Source organism: Stegostoma tigrinum, chromosome 32 (genome assembly GCF_030684315.1).
Source record: "Stegostoma tigrinum isolate sSteTig4 chromosome 32, sSteTig4.hap1, whole genome shotgun sequence".
Classification (NCBI taxonomy): domain Eukaryota; kingdom Metazoa; phylum Chordata; class Chondrichthyes; order Orectolobiformes; family Stegostomatidae; genus Stegostoma; species Stegostoma tigrinum.
The window spans coordinates 6,917,191-6,934,620 of NC_081385.1; the positions used below are offsets into that span (position 1 = coordinate 6,917,191).

Consider the following 17,430-nt stretch of genomic DNA (forward strand, 5'->3'; position numbering starts at 1 on the left):
TGTGAACTGAAGGAGAGAGTGTGCTCTGCTGATATTCATACCTGTGAAATATGAAGTTTAAAGCTGTTGATTATTGCTGAAAAAAGACACATTTTGTAAAAGGTTTTGTCCTATATTTATTATAACATTTACAAGAATACTGATGTAGAGAGGAACAAAATTTTATACTGTGTGGAAGAGAATGCTGAGAGTGTAGCAAATAGACAATGATTGACAGCGGCATTGTTATGATGAATGTATCAGTTAGATGATGATTGACAATTAGCTGCCAAGTTGTGTTTAAATTTAAACCTTGCAGATTGACTCTACTCAAGGCATTGCCCTGAGAAATGCATAAGTTCTGCAGGACTAAACTGTTATGGTAAGTAGGACACCTGATCTACCTTGTAAGAATGAAAGACATCACATTATGGAATTGTAGTTATGTAATTCCATACATGAAGGAGCATGTTTGCAATTGTATAAGTTAAATCTTTGTTGGACCAACTATTTAAAATAAAGTTTACCTCTAAATCATTTTTCTGTTAATCAACATGTATTAACCATGAGTTCAAATTCATACTAAAGTAAAAGTTACAAAAAGTGAAATTGTGTTGATAATATCTTCATTGAGGCTAAGTTGATAAATTTGGTTATTTTAGTTTAAAGTTTCCGTGTGGTGCTTGTAACAGATCTATGATCTGAAATAATGTGGGAAAATATTGATTGGAGCACCAGTAATATGTGAAAGTTGATTAATTTTTACACTTAGGATAGGGACCCCAAATCTCTTCTGCATGATTACCAACAGCCTAACTTGAATGGAGCTGAATACTTAAACACATGTAACAGCTAGTGTGATACCATAAGGTGTGTTGTGGTGTCAAACTGAACATCTATACAATAGTGCTCCTCCTGCATGATCTGACTACCTTTAAAGTTCCTTTTGTTTCACCACAAACAGATACTGCTCAACAGAGTGGCCTAGCCACTACAGGCATTGGGCAATTGACTTACTCCCACACCATAACCAGCAGATGATGGATGCAGTACTCCCTTTCCTAACCATTAACTGATCCTTATGAATGAACCACTACCTGTCATAGAGATGGAAAGAAAGTTCTCTCTGTTCCAACTACTAATAAATCTTTATGACCAATTAACGGCTATTGGATTAAAAGCTGTGACCGGAAACTGAACTGGACTAATATCTTTTCAGAGATAGTAGGAACTGCAGATTCTGGACAATCTGAGAAAACAAGGTGTAGAGCTGGATGAACACAGCAGGCCAAGCAGCATCAAAGGAGAAGGGTCTAGGCCTGAAACGTCAGCCTTCGTGTTCCTCTGATGCTGTTTGGCCTGCTATGTTCATCCAGGTCTACCCCTTGTTATCTTGGACTAATACTGTGCTTCCAAGTGCAGATCAGAGGCTAGCAATCTTGGAACAAATAACACATATCCTGATTCCCCAAAATCTGTTCACCATTTACAAGGCATAAGTCAGGAGCGTGATGGAAAACTCTCCACTTGTCTGCTCCAACAACACTCAAGAAGCATGGCAACATCCAAGACAAAGCAGCCCACTTATCTGCGTGTCAATAAACATCCATTTGCTCCACCACCGATGTTCAGAACCAACTGTGTGTACTATCTACAAGATGCACTGCAGAAATTCACCAAGGTTCTTTTGACAGCACCTTTCAAATCACAACCACTTCAATTTCAAAGGACAACGGTGGCAGATATATTGCAACATAACCATTTGTTCCCTTCAAGCCGCTCACCTGGAAATACATCACTGTTACTTCACTGCTGCTGAGTCTAAATCCTGGAACTCCCTCGCTAATGGCCTTGTAGGTCTATGTACAACATGCAGACTGCCGTAAGTCAAAAAGGAACCTTCTCAAGAGCATATAGGAATGGGCCAGCAACTAATGGTGGTCAAACCAACATTACTCATGTCCCATGAATGAAAAACACAACTGAATGAGGGACAGAGTGCAGAAAATTATAGTGAATGGTTGTTTCTCAGATTGGAGGAGGGTATCCAATGGTTTTCCTCAAGAACTGATTCTAGGTCTGCAGCTATTTCGGATACATACTCATGATCTTGCCTTGGCTATAAGGCACCCAATGTTGAAGTTTGCAGGTGACACAAAGCTCAGAAGTATAAGGAGGATGACTGTAGCAAATTTGAGGCAGAGATAACTGAACTGAAGAAATGAACAGACATATGTCAGATGGAAATTAATAGACATGGTTGAATAAGTATGGTTGAAGGAAGATTGAGGAGAGGCAATAAAAACTAAATACTGTCTTAAGGAGGATGAAAGAACAGAGTGAACTTTGAAGGCTTTTGTGCTCCTGAGATGCTGCTTGACCTGCTGTGTTCATCCAGCTCCACACTTTGTTATCGTGGATTCTCCAGCATCTGCAGTTCCCATTATCTCTGAATTATGAAGTTGTTAGGTTATGGATAAGGCTGTTAACATAAAAGATCGTTAGCTTTATCAATACTTATGATGGAATTTAAATGTTGTTAAAGCCCATCAATATTGGTAACCATGGAACTAATAATTGAAGGAAAACCCTACTGGTACATCAAAGTCCCTTACAGGAGAATACTTACCAATTCTGGCCTCTATGTGACTTCAAATCCATAGTAATGTGTGTGAAATAATCTAGGCAGCCCACTCAATTTAGGAGCAATCAGGAACTCCCATATTATACGACAAAACAACCAAAGAACAAAGTTATGTTAAATCTTTATAAAAGACTGATTTAGGCTCAGCTGGAGTTATGTATCCAATTCAGTGCACAACATTTTAGTAAGAACGTCAAGGCCTTAGAGAGGGGACAAAAGAGATTTACTGCAATGTTATCAGGCCTGAGGGAATGCTGCCAAATGGAAACACTGAAGCAAATGGGACTAGTTCAGTTTATAAACATAGCTGGCATTTACAAGCTGGGCTGAAAGGCCTGCTTCCATGCTGCATGATTAAATGTCTATATATACTGTTCTCCTGGACAAACATTAAAATCCAATAGAGTTGCTCATATCATGAGTGCTTTAGACAGAAATGTCACAGCTCACTGGGATCGCTCACTGGAAATCAAAGCCTGCTATCCCTAGAGTCATCACAAAAGTTAAAGATTTTCATCAAAATATGGAAACTTCCCCTGACTTTTAAGACTCAGCTTAACAGAAAACATGGATCAGGTTCCTGATTGCCTAGAAACACTAACATAAATAAATAGCTTCAAGCAACAAGCAAACAGTTATGAGCTGTCGATATATTACTCTACCAGTTAAATCTGTAACCCTTTTAAAAATGCATCCTTCACACACAGACAGACAGAACAAAAATGTTACGAGTGAAGGGAAAAATGGCGAAAGCTGTTCAGTAGTCCCTGTCACAGTGTTCGCTGCAATAATTCTTTCATTTGCTCCTTGATCTCTCTTCTCCACATATTTTCACTTGCTTTCAAGAAGCAGAAAGCAACTAGTTCAGAACTTACAAAGTCACTGGCTGGTTGTTTACAAAACCACAATTTATGGCATGTGGTGAGGGAAAATGAGCAGGCTTTCTATAGGCGTTGGTTTTGTTTTATTGTAGAGAGACAGAGACCACCTCCCTTTCCAGAGTTCCAAAGGCTTCTGATCATCTCGAACATACCTTAAAGCTGTTGAGCTGCGTGACAGCCAGTCACGTGTTTGGTAGCAGGAAGAATGCCTGTGTTATCAACAATTGGCCATGTCTCCACAGACCAATCTGCTATGTGTTGCTGGCTGAATCTTACTTCATACACACTCTCTGGTTAAAGCTTATCTGCACTAACTTACACCACACACGCCACTACCACTGCTTAAGCAAAAGAAGCAGAAACAGCACTTACAAAAAGTATCTGTAATCTAGTTTTTTTTTCAACGTCTAAAACAATTCCTTTTACTATCCTTGGCTTTTAAAAGTCTTTTTCTCATTTCAGTCCGCAGTCAAAAATACACAAAAATATTAAGGCAAGGTGATTACAGAATTACTTCTATTGGTAGGAGTGTTGATAACACGAAGATGGGAATTACAATCAGATGTAGAATTGGTAACAGGAAAAGGTCACTTGGCTCCTCAATCCTATTCCGCTATTTAGTAATATCATGGCTGATCTAATGATTGCACCTTCCAGTGTACCCTGATAACCCTTTATGATTTTTCTTATCAAGAATCTATCTACTTCTGCCTTAAAAAGATGTGAGCATTCTGTTTCCACCATCTTTTGAGTAAGAGCATTCTCGAGAATTATGGCATTCTGTGAGAAAGGTTTTCCTTATCTCCGTCTTAAATAGGTGACCCATTATTTTTAAAGAGTGGCCCCTTGGTCTAGATTTATGGTAACTGATGAACATACAAGAGGGACTGTCTCATGAGGAGAGATTGAGTAGGTTGGGGCTGTACTCATTGGAGTTTAGAAGAATGAGAAGCAAACTTAGTGAAATATACAGGATTCTTGGGGGAATTTGCAGGACATACGCAGAAAGATCGTTTCCCTTCTGGAACAGTCCAGGGCCAGAGGGTATAAACTCAGAACAACCCTCCCCTAGTGCATTTCATTGGAATATGTGGAAAAAATAATTGCTTTTAAAGGAGGAAGGGCGGAGAAGTATTTTAATTAATTGTCTTTCAGATGAAATTCTCCTTGTTCCAATCATGAACTGGTACCTGTGTTGGTTTATAGTTTTGCCTATCTCAAACTCTAATAGATTAACCAAGAGAATCTTTCTTACACCCACCCACCAATGGAAAATGGGGTCAACTGGTTTGATTAATCTTTTTTTAATTGCTAGACTGATTTTTGACTGATTTTTGCTTTCAAGTCGTCAGGTAATCTTGCTGGCCTCACTTACGCTGATATGAATGATATCAATTGATGGTTATGACATTATCCTTGTTTAAGATTCTCATTTAAGACTAATCTCTTTCAAAAATCAATTCTCAGTTCTTATTCCTGTACCACAATAGCTTGTTAATGGCTGTGTATTAAGGGTCTGATTTCCAAAGTAATTATGTCTCTGTAGGGCAATTTGTAAAAAGGGCACTTACTGTGTAAATGATCACTGCAGAGCTTTTCTACTTGGTAATTAGTGCTTTGATCACAAGGTTGCAGGACTGTGTAATATTTTCCAATGGGGAAAGAGTATGAAGGCCAAAATTTTCTTAAATGCACGTCCCTCTGCCTTGTAATGTTAAACTTTGAATTACTTTTTATTAAACCAGGAAGGATGGTCTTTGGGATATTCTGTCTGTTTTCAATATTCCGTAGAGTCTATCAGGCACAAGTGCAAGAAGAAATTTATGAATCTAATTTCTAAATACATGTTTCATGGGCATAGAAAAATGAAAAAATCCCAATGAGTGAAGCTGTGAGCTAACAAAATCCATTCTGAAAAAAGTGCTCCAGTAATGGTAACAAAGTGTGAAGCTGGATGAACACAGCAGGCCAAGCAGCATCTCAGGAACACAAAAGCTGACGTTTCGGGCCTAGACCCTTCATCAGAAAAGGGGGATGGGGAGAGGATTCTGAAATAAATAGGGAGAGAGGGGAAGGCAGACTGAAGATGGATAGAGGAGAAGATAGGTGGAGAGGAGAGTATGGGTGGGGAGGTAGGGAGGGGATAGGTCAGTCCGGGGAGGATGGACAGGTCAAAGGGGTGGGATGAGGTTAGTAGGTAGGAAGTGGAGGTGCGGCTTGAGGTGGGAGGAGGGGACAGGTGAGAGGAAGAACATTTAGGCAGGCGGGGACGAGCTGGTCTGGTTTTGGGATACAGTGGGGGGAGGGGAGATTTTGAAGCTCGTGAAAACCACATTGATACCATTGGGCTGCAGGGTTCCCAAGCGGAATATGAGTTTCTGTTCCTGCAACCTTCGGGTGGTATCATTATGGCACTGCAGGAGGCCCAGGATGGCCATGCCATCTAAGGAATGGGAGGGGGAGTTGAAATGTTTCGCGACTGGGAGGTGCAGTTGGTTACTGTGAACCAAGCGTAGGTGTTCTGCAAAGCGGTCCCCAAGCCTCCGCTTGGTTTCCCCAATGTAGAGGAAGCCACAACGGGAACAGCGGATGCAATATAACACATTAGTGGATATGCAGGTGAACATCTGCTTGATGTGGAAAGTCATCTTATGCCTGGGATGGGGGTGAGGGAGGAGGTGTGGTTCACAGTAAACAACTGCACCTCCCAGTCGCGAACCATTTCAACTTCCCCTCCCATTCTTTAGACGACATGTCCATCCTGGGCCTCCTGCAGTCCCATAATGATGCTGCCCGTAAGTTCCAGGAACAGCACCTCATATTCCACTTGGGAACCCTGCAGCCCAATGGTATCAATGTGGATTTCACCAGCATCAAAATCTCCCCTCCCCGCCACTGCATCCCAAAACCAGCCCAGCTCATCCCCGCCTGCCTAACCTGTTCTTCTTCTCACCTATCCCCTCCATCCACCTCAAGCCGTACCTCCACTTCCTACCTACTAACCTCATCCCACCCCCTGACTGTCCGTCCTCCCCGGACTGACCTATCCCCTCCCTACCTCCCCACCCATACTCTCCTCTCCACCTATCTTCTCCTCTATCCATTTTCAGTCCACCTCCCCCTCTCTCCCTACTTATTTCAGAATCTTCTCCCCATCCCCCTTTTCTGATGAATGGTCTAGGCCCGAAACGTCAGCCTTTGTTCTCCTAAGATGCTGCTTGGCCTGCTGTGTTCATCCAGCTGCACACTTTGTTATCTTGGATTCTCCAGCATCTGCAGTTCCCATTATCTCTGCTTCAGTAATGGTTAAAGTTCCAGGCCCATTCTAGCAAAACTGCAATAATTTCCCTGAAAATTGAACGACAGGATTCCTGCATGCAATTTCAAAATGTCACAATCAGGAAACTTCAGTGTGAATTTCAGTGTGCCAACATCCACAAAATGAATCTCTTTCCAAACAAAAAAAACTCCCTAATAAACTTAACAGTTTACTGTGTAAAACACTAACTTATTCTGAAGTGAATTTTAGGCAGTTAACAAAACTCAAATGGAGTTGAAGTGATGAGAGTTCACTTCGCCAGAGCTTGGAGGCTAAATTGATATCTTGAGTCACCCTCACTATTCTGGATACCCACAATAACCCACCTATGGCAGTCCCTTTCTTTCAAGGGATTCTCTCAGGGTTATCAACCTCTCCCTATATGTCCTTCAGGCCCTATTCAATTCCCTATCTAAGCAGGATAAATACAAAGATGACAGCAGTTCGAAAAGTGTGAAGCTGGATGAACACAGCAGGCCAAGCAGCATCTTAGGAGCACAAAGGCTGACGTTTCAGGCCTTGACCCTTCATCAGAGAGGGGGATGGGGAGAGGGAACGGGAATAAATAGGGAGAGAGGGGGAGGCGGACCGAAGATGGAGAGAAGATAGGTGGAGAGGAGAGTATAGGTGGGGAGGTAGGGAGGTCAGTCCAGGGAGGACTCCATTATCTCGTTCCCATTATCTCTGCTTCAGTAATGGTTATAATTTCTATAATATTCTATGTCCACATCAGTGTGGACAATTTACCCATAATCCATCAATTCAAATGTGCAGTTATCGTGTAAAATAAGCAAATAACAGATGCATTTAGGGTGAATTTAGATATGCAGAAGTGGAAGAAGGGAAAAGAAGTACAGTTGATGGGATCAGGTGAAAATGGATAGGTTTATGTTGACATAAACCTCAGCAAAAATCTGCTGGGCTGATTGGTCCATTTCTCTGTACTTTCAGAATCACCTTGTCTCAATCATTCTTTAAAATTTATTTCATGCGAGCATTTGTAAAACATACAGAGATGGAAAACCTGGAAAGAAATGGCTTGGAGCTTGGGTTTCAACACTGACAATAGATAGAATGAGGAGAAAGAAAAGGACCAGAGAAGAAAGTCAAAGGACAAATTGTCACAGAAAACTTAATAAATTAGTAACAGGCAACTGAGCCTTTTTTTAGAGTGATGGAAAATTGCAGATGAATTGAAAGAGTTGAAAGTTTGTGAAAACCCATTGATGGATATTTTCACTTGAGCAGTGAGAATGCCAGAGTTCAGGAATTTTAATTGGTGATTGCACATTCACTTTCCATACTGTTATGAAAAAAGATCCTATTACTCTGCTAAAATAAGATTCAGAAATCATGAATGCTGGAGATTTTAAATAAAAATAGAAAGTTTTGGAGAAACTCAGTCGGTCCAGCAGCATTTATAGAGAGAGAAAAACAGAATTAATATTTTGAGTCCAATCAGAAGATTCATAGACCAGCTGAGTTCCTCCAACAATTTCTGTTTTTATTATAATTAAGCTCAAGTATATTTAAATCCAACAGCATTGCAACTGTTTAGAGAACACAAGTTCATCAAACAATACCCATACTTTATGAATACAGTTCATATTCCTCAGCATGTAACTTATCATTTCTAAGAAATTTGGGAAAGGGCCAAGTCTCAAAAGAATAAGAGAGATGATAAAAAAAATTCAAAAAGAAATGAAGCAGCCAAGAATGGGTATCACAAACCTGGCAATCATAGCTGGAAGGGATGACTGAAAGTATCATAATGGCCATACAAACAAGACTTTGGACTGAAGATTTGAGTTCTTTGAGCAAAATGACTCCAGGGCATCCTCATATTTTCAAGTACTTGCAGGTATTGAACCAATTGAATTGACCTTATAGAGACACTTAGGTTGTTGCCTTCCAAATGTGGTATTTGTCTGAATCTTGTGTAGTCCCGAGAATGCAAAGAAGATCTAAAGGTCTAAAGAAGATCTTTATCATCAGCTTTTTCAATTCAAATTTCACCAGTGTAGAATTGGAAATAAAATCACAGGCAGAAGGCTTTACAAAAGTATTTTATGAAAATATTGCAATCATCTATTAATTTGAAAGCATTAAAAATCTGGAAATTTGTTTAACTCTTTGGGGTTAATGATGTCAAATGTATTTCGGCCAAAAATCTTTTCTTTAGCGCATTTCCCTCAAAATAATACCAATAACCTTTCAGATTAAAAAAACCCCACTCTGTTACAATAATAAAAGCATATAGTACTCTTCATTGGTGCATTTATTCATTTAAAGGGGGTGAATTGGTTACAGCTTTTCTTAAAAATACCTTATTGTTAAATGCATCTATTTCATGCACACGAGATAATGCACAAAGTTCAGAGATGGACAAAACTAAATTGTGAACAAAACATACCTGCAAAAAAGCAGAAGAGGAATGGAAGCAATGCCATTTCCACACTGTCGGAGTTTGGTTCAAATCAGTATTGCTTTATCTAGACTGAAACCAGATGAAAATTACTTAACAATTCTGGCAGACTGATCTTCATAAGGCTTGAATAGCAGCCTGGTTAATTATTCCCAAATCTTATTGTTAATATTATATGCCTATTACTTTTAGCGAGAATCCGATCGACTGTGCCTTGATGCAAGAAGCTAAAGCTGGGAGAGATTTCTTGAAAAGATTGTAACTTGGACCCCAGTTTTCTGCCTATAGATTGCAATTTCATTTTATCGCGAGTGAGAGATGTTAACAAGATAATGGTTTAATGGGAGTGAATCTCACGGGGTTTATAATACATACGCTGAGCAATTGTAAACACAGTTAATGCATTCCCACAACAATCTCTATCTGGCATTATTTGTTCCTAACATGACTCATGCCCTTGCACTTTTCAATCTGCCACGGCTCTGGATTTGGAGCGGTGAATTCAGTTTTCTCGTGAACTGTGTCATTTTAGCAAATGGTTAAGTAGATGGTTGATGTCAACTGATTAATTAATTGACTGGACAGAATTAAAGAGGAATAGTTATCCCTGCTCTTCCTACCTCTTCCTCACCTTTGATGGTCTGCATTGCCCTTAATGGCGTTGGCGTGTAAATTAATCAATTGGAAAATGCAGTTGAGTTACTGGTGCTGGTTAATGGGTGAAAAGAATATATCATGGGTGGTTTGGTGATGGGTTACAGTTATATGTAAGACCCCTTCTGGATACAAAACAAAATGGAGAATAGAGGGGCTCTTGTGATTCTGTGGTAGTGTCTTTACCTCTGAGACAGGAGACACACGTTCAATTCCCACCTGCTTCAGAGGTGTGTAACAAAATTTCTGAACAGGTTGATTAGGGAAAACTAAAGGGGAACAGATCTTTGATGGTTCTGGGGATCTGTGGGTACCACAGGGTGCTTAATTCTACACTCCCCCCCCCCCACCCCCTGCATAGTCTATTTTGATTCAGGCTTCTCTCTTGTTTTTTCTATCTTTTTATATAATTTACTGTATGTTAATTAGTTGATTGGGTGATTTGGGTGATAAATCAAAAAGCAACATGCCTTTTTAGGAGTGATAATGGGAACTGCAGATGCTGGAGAATCCAAGATAACAAAGTGTGAAGCTGGATGAACACAGCAGGCCAAGCAGCATCTCAGGAGCACAAAAGCTGACGTTTCGGGCCCAGAGCTCTCTGATGAAGGGTCTGGGCCCGAAACATCAGCTTTTGTGCTCCTGAGATGCTGCTTGGCCTGCTGTGTTCATCCAGATCCACACTTTGTTATCTTGCCTTTTTAGGAGTTGTGCGGCATAATGATAGTATTTTTATCTCTGGGCCAACTGCCTAGGTTCAGTTTCCACCTCAGAATGTGATGATAATGAGCATGTGACGGCCAATCATATTGATTTTAAAAAGGAGGGAAACAGATGGAGCTGGTGTACATAAGGAGTTATAAGACTCAGTAGTTAACAAACTTTATCCACAATGAAAAGCATCTTAGTTTTGGTCCGACTGACTAGCATGAACTCTTTTTTGAGATATTATCCATGATGTGGAGGTGCTGGTGTTGGACTGGGGTGCACAAAGTCAGAAGTCACATATCACCCGGTTATAGTCCAACAGGTTTATTAGAAATCACAAGCTTTCGGAGCGCTGCTCCGTCATCAGGTGAAATGACTTCAGTTGACAAAGGAGCAGTCCTCTGAAAGCTTGTGATTTCAGATAAACCTGTTTGAACTATAACCTGGTGATATGTAACTTCTGAATAAGTTATCCAGGCACTTCAAGAAAATAAATCAAATGCACACCTGCCCTCATAAATGTCCAAGTAATCTGTCCAAAATGTACAAAGTTGCCCATCCCATTAACTCTCAAATCCCATGAATGAATGATAACGAAATTACAATGAATTAAGAATCATTGCTGATCACCTTTTGCACTCTCTGTGATTGCCACAGACTGAAACAGCTGAGACTTTGCTGAACTCCCTTCAACTGCAATTGTCACCTGTGCAAACTGTGCTATTGCTAATGGCAGTAATAGCCCAAATGTCAGATTAAAGAAAACGTGGTCACATTTGTAATCACACTTTTCACTCAATGCTCCAGGTATATTCACTTGTTGCTGATTTCCCAGTCCGGGCATTCCCCAGTCAGTGAAGAAAAGTTCATCCACCAGGCATTAGGCACACTTGAAAAGATTACTAGTGTGCAGGAATTCCTGGACCAAGCCCATCCACGATCTAGATATCCCCTAATTAACCTTTTCAGAGATGATATTTCACACTGCTGGAGCAGTTGGGACTTAGCCAACTCTCCTGGTCCAGAGGTGGTGTTGCTACCAATAGACTACAGAACTCTCTCATCCAGGGCTTATCTAATTTTCTTTGGCCACCCTGATATTCATGTGGTGCAATAGTAATCAATCTCAATCAATTAATCTATAACATACCCAGTCATGAGGCCCAAATATGGAGATCTTTGAGAACCATACTCCAAATTCTTGTAGCCCAAAGCCACCTGTTTTCGTGTGAGTATGCTGCGTTCACGACATGCTCAACTATTTTGTATTTGCCTAACATAAGCTTTGATGACAAGAGATTTCAGTGAGCTTGTGAAATCCCTGTTTATAAAGCCTGCCATCTGACATCGAGTAGGATTGAGACACTTGCAATGTTGGCTTATTAGGTATAAACCATTTTTCATTGTACAATAATCAAATAAACCGATTATTTTAAAATCTGAAATGACTATGATGTATAAGACCAAAGATAAAGTGATAATATGATGCTCAGTAGCCCCAGTGTGTACAATCTAAAAGATGCACTGCAAAAATTCACCAAAGCTCTTTAAACAACATGTTCCAAACCCCTGACCACTTTTATCTAAAAGGACAAAGGCTGCAGATACATGGGAACACCACCATCTGACTTGGAAATATATCAACATTCCTTCACTGTCACTGGGTCAAAATCCTAGCTCTCCCTCCCTATTGGCATTGTGGATTTACCTTCAATACACAGACTGCAGTGGATCAAGTAGACAGTTGACCATCAGCTTCTTGAGGACTCGTTAAACCTATTAAACTTGAAAGGGTTCAGAAAAGATTTACAAGGATGTTTCCTGGGTCAGAGGGTTTGAGCGATAGAGACAGGTTGAATAGGCTGGGACTATTTTCCTTGGAGCGTTGGAGAGTGAGGAGTGACTTTATAGAGGTTTCTAAAATCAGGAAGGCCATGAATAGGGTGAATAGTCAAGGTTTTTTCCCCAGGGAGTACAAAACTAGAGGCATAGGTTTACGTTGAGAGGAGAAAGAGTTAAAAGGGACCTAAGGGGCTACATTTTGATGCAGAGGGTGGTGCGTGTATGGAATAAGCTGCCAGAGGAGGTGCTGGAATTGGGTACAATTACGACATTTAAAAGACATCTGGATGGGTACATGAATGGGAAGGGTTTAGAGAGATATGGGCCAAATGCTGGAAAATTGGACTAGATTAATTTAGGGTATCTGGTCAGCAGAGATGAGTTGGGCCAAAGGTTCTGTTTCTGTGCTGCACATCTCTATGAGCCTGCGACTCTATCAGATTAGATTAGATTATCTACAGTGTGAAAACAGGGCCTTTGGCCCAACAAGACCACTTGAAGCATCCCACCCCTATAACCCACACACCGCTGAACACTACGGGCAATTTAGCCTAGCCTGCACATCTTTGGACTGTGAGAGGAAACCGGAACACCTGGAGGAAACCCACGCAGACACGGGGAGAATGTGCAAACTCTGCACAGACAGTTACCCGAGGCTGGAATCGAACCCGGGTCCCTGGCGCTGTGAGGCTGCAGTGGTAACCACTGAGCCACTGTGCCGTGGTGGGGATGGGCAATAAATGCTGGCCCAGCCATTGATGCCTACGTCCCATAAATTAATTAAAAAGATTCACAGCCTGTCTACCACCACCTTCAATCACTCATTAACAATCATGCCTTGTGGAAATCTAATGCACCCAAAATGACTGTTGTGTTCATCCATTAGTGATAATTACTACATTTCAGAACATACTTCCTGCTTTTTGATTAAATATTTTGTTGTAAAGCTCAGTTGAGATTGTTCTAGCTGCCCGGGGGCCAGACGCCAGCACACGTGCAGACGTATTCTCTTGTTCAAACAGAGCAGCCCTTCAGGCACTGGGCAGGTTTGTTTGTTGCAAGCCAAATGGTACAAGATAAAACATGTGGCGCCCATACACTCCCAAGCAAATGGCAACACTGCTTACTGCAGACCTGACAAATGCTCCCTTATGCACATTGTCAAAAGTTTCCACAAGCTTATGATTGATAGCTGTGTCGTCCTCAGTTTGACTTGCAGATGCATTGACTCTTGAGTAACATTAATATCTTCACTTTGATAGGGTCCAACTCTGTGACTGAATAAACAGGTTATTTGTCAGGTTAAAGTGGAGAACTGGTCATTATTTAACAGATACAGAAAATAATCAGAAAAGGCAAATCTGCACTGCTGGACTTCTTATTTCTTTATTTGTCTAACTTTTTTCCCGCCAAGAACTTGTACTGAAGAATCCACACCTAGGGAACTTTGTGACCTAAGATGGTAACGAGTGGTGACCTACAAACATTGCACTGCACCCACTTGAGTAAATATGTCAGTAAAGTTAATTCATTTATTCGTAATGGAACATTGGCCTTTTTCTCCAAGAGTGACGTGAATACAAAGGGATGTCATCCTTTAGTTGTACTGGGCCCATCCAGAGGGATGAATTCATTTCTGGGCACTTTATCTCAGGAAAGATTACAGCCCACACAGTATATAATGTATTCTTACCTATGTGATTTGCCTACTATACGTAGTGGCTAGAAAATGTTTGTGCTTTCTAATAACCCAGCAACAAAAGACCAAATACTATTGAGGAACATTAACTTTCCAAAGCTTTTCTGTAAATCAATTTATTCCAACAGAAAGGAGCAGCATTGCAGTCAGTACATTGACCAATCAGTCAACTTTGTGTGAGACAAAAGCTCTGGAGCAGTTTAAGAGTTGGTGAAACTGTGACAAGATGGGTTGAAGATGACCCTGAATGTGATGCAAAACATATCATGATTTATGTCAGACTTCCATTGATGCACCATTTTTAGGATGTTGCACGTTACAGCAATTCTGAAGTGTAGGCTTGTGGTCATTTGGAAAATGTAGCAACCAATTGGTTTATAGCAAGTTTCCACTAATGGCTTTGAGGCTCATCAGTCTTCCAGTAATTTTGGTTGAGGGATCAATATTGACAAGGATACTGGAAAGAGCCCATACACTCTTCTTCACAATAATGCCATAACATCTTCTATATACACCGTTGATGGTACATGAGATCAATTTAGTGTAAAACAGAATACTGCTAATGCTGGAAATGTGAAACTTGCATAAAAAGTGTTTAGCTGGTCAGGCAGCAACTGTGCAGAGAGCAAAACTCAGTTAAGATTCTAGATTTTAAAAACAGGGATTTGGGTTGACTAGTTTAGGAAGTACCAGTGAGTGTGTAAGAGAAAAGAAAGGCTATGAGGAAAGGGAAGTGAGGGAAGACTTGAGTGACGACAGTGAACAAAGAAAGCGACCACCTTCCAATAGACAAGAAAGAGATAAGAGCAGGGTTAAATTGCACACATGCAAAAGCACAGAGTACGGTGAACAAAGTTGGGGAACTGGGTGAGTGCCCTATGAGGATATAGCATAGTTGCATTGACAGAAATGTGGCTCAAGTCTGAACAGGACTGGATTTTTACGATCCCAGTTTATAAGGTTATTAGTAGAAACAATGCAGGTAAAAAGGGAGGGTGTGTAGATAAAGTTCCTGAATTAAAATCTATGTAGTTAGAAGTAAGAAACAGGAAGAAACAGGAAGAGTATTATTAGTTTATTGGGTATTTTTCATAGACCTCCAAATAGTGAGAACAAAGTAGAAGAGAGTATTTGTAGGCAGATTATGGAAATCTGCAGGATGAGTAGCATTATGATAGTTGGTGTTGTCAGTTACCCTAGGGTAAAGTGGGAAAATTGTAGATAAAAACCAAAAGAACTGTTGTAAATTAGGAATAAAAACAGAAATTGTTAGAAAAGCTCAGCAGGTCTGGCAGCATCTGTGAAGAAAAAAAATCAAAGTTAACATTTTGGGTCCAGTGGCCCTTCCTCAGGACTACTTTTTCTTCACAGATGCTGCCAGACCTGTAGAGTTTTTCCAGCAACTTCTGCTTTTGTTGGCAAAATTGTAGAATGTGAGGCATGAAATTCCTACAATGTGTGCAGGAACAGTATATTTCCAGTCCTACCAGGGAAGGAGCTATGCTAGGAAATGAGATAGGCCAGTGGAGAATATCAGAGTGAGGGAACACTTGGAAATAATAATCATAATACAATAAGGTTCAATATTAAATTGGAAAAGATTTTTAAAAACCAGACAAGTATTAAGATCCCAGACTGGAAAAGGGCAGATTTTAGGGGTCTAAAATTTAAACCAGAGCAGAATCAAGGAACAAGCAGCGTAAGCTGCTTACTGAAGCAAAGGGCCTGTCAGAGATACTAAATGAATACTTCGCTTCTGTCTTTACCAAGTTAGAAAATGATGACCATGGCCCAATTGAAAATATGTGTTTTTAGCAACTCAGCAGGATAGTGAGAGATGAAGAAGAGGTGCTAAAAAGGCTGGATGCACTCCAGGTAGAAAAATTGACAGGCCTGTACAGGATGTGTCTAGATTGCTGAGAGAGTTAAGGGAGCAAATCATAGAGCTGTGTACAGAAATTTTCCAGGCTTCTTTGTACACAGGGTTAGTTTCAGGGAACTGGAGGATTGCAAGTGTGATGACATTTTTAACAAAGGATAATTCAGGAGCTGTCAGCTTGCCATCAACAGGGAAAAGCCAATGGAGACCATAATACAGGGAATATAAATATACATTTGGAGAAAAAGAAGTTAATGCTAGATTGTCAACGTGGCTTTGTTAAGGGATGGTCATGTCTGACAAACTTATTTGAGTTCTTTGACAAAGTGACGCAGGGGTTGGGTAAAGGCAATGCTGAGAATATTGAACATTTGGACTTTCAGAAAGATTTGATTCAGTGCCACATGGCAGGTTGGATGGTAAATTAGAATATTTGAAATTGATGCATCCTTGGCTGCATGGACTGGAAGTTTCCTAAAAGGTGGAAAACAGAGAGTAGCTGTAGTTGGGCATTTAGCCCATTGGAGATGAGTTGAAACTGGTGTCCCTCCCAGGGATCAAGGTTAGGACCCCTGCTTGTGTTTTTGGTTTATATAAATGATTTGGAGATGGATGTTGAGAGCAAAATCTCTAAATTTGCAGATGATAGTGCACAGGGTTGTTAGAATTTGGAATATGCTGGCTGGGAAAGTGGCTGGGGCAAACTCCATTGGAGGTTTCAAAACAACCTGGTACATATTTGGAAGTAATGAACTTAGAGGGCTACAGAGGTGGGACTAGCCGGGTAGCTGTTTTGGGAGCTGATAAAGACATGATTGGCTGAGGGGCCTCCTTCTGCACTGTAAATTCAATGGTTCTAGATCTGTAAGAATTCTTCAAAAGTTAGAGACATAATGGATTTTGAGCAAGGAGTGGTTGGGACAAAAGCAACTGAGATAGGGTTGAAGCCAGGAGAGATTAATTGATAGAAATGTCAGCCTGCCAGGAATAAAGAGAATTGAGAAGGCACAAGAAAATAAAAACAAAGAAACAAAAGATGTATCTGGGGCAGGTGTGTGCTGTTGGCTGAAAGAAAAATACAAAATTGTCCAAGAAAGGAGATGAAGTGGGGACAAGAGGATTTGGATATAGGAGTAGTGAAGTCTTACGTCAGTTCTGTAGGAGCTCAGTGAGACTACATCACGAGTACTGTTTGCAGTTTCGATCTCCTTATCCCAGGAAAGATAAAAGGGGTGTAATGAATATTCACCAGAGCTGTTCCTGGGAACTGTCCAATGAAAGTGACTGGGATGACTAGGCCTGGATTCTCTATAAGTTTGAAGAAGGAGAGATGATCTCATTGAAACTTACAAAATATCTAAAGAGATAAACAGGGTAAATGCAAGGAAGAGATATTCCCT

At 40.5% G+C, this 17,430-nt stretch overlaps 1 protein-coding gene across 1 annotated transcript in view; it reads right to left on the minus strand.

Moving 5' to 3' along the window:
* htr3b (5-hydroxytryptamine (serotonin) receptor 3B) overlaps window positions 1–11,454 on the minus strand; it is a 34,540-nt gene extending 23,086 nt beyond the window's left edge. Inside the window, exon 1 of the mRNA XM_048561974.2 lies at window positions 11,241–11,454. Within this exon, the coding sequence (XP_048417931.2) occupies window positions 11,241–11,454 (214 nt within the window). The remainder of the gene's footprint in view (window positions 1–11,240) is intronic.
* Window positions 11,455–17,430: the final 5,976 nt, after the last annotated feature.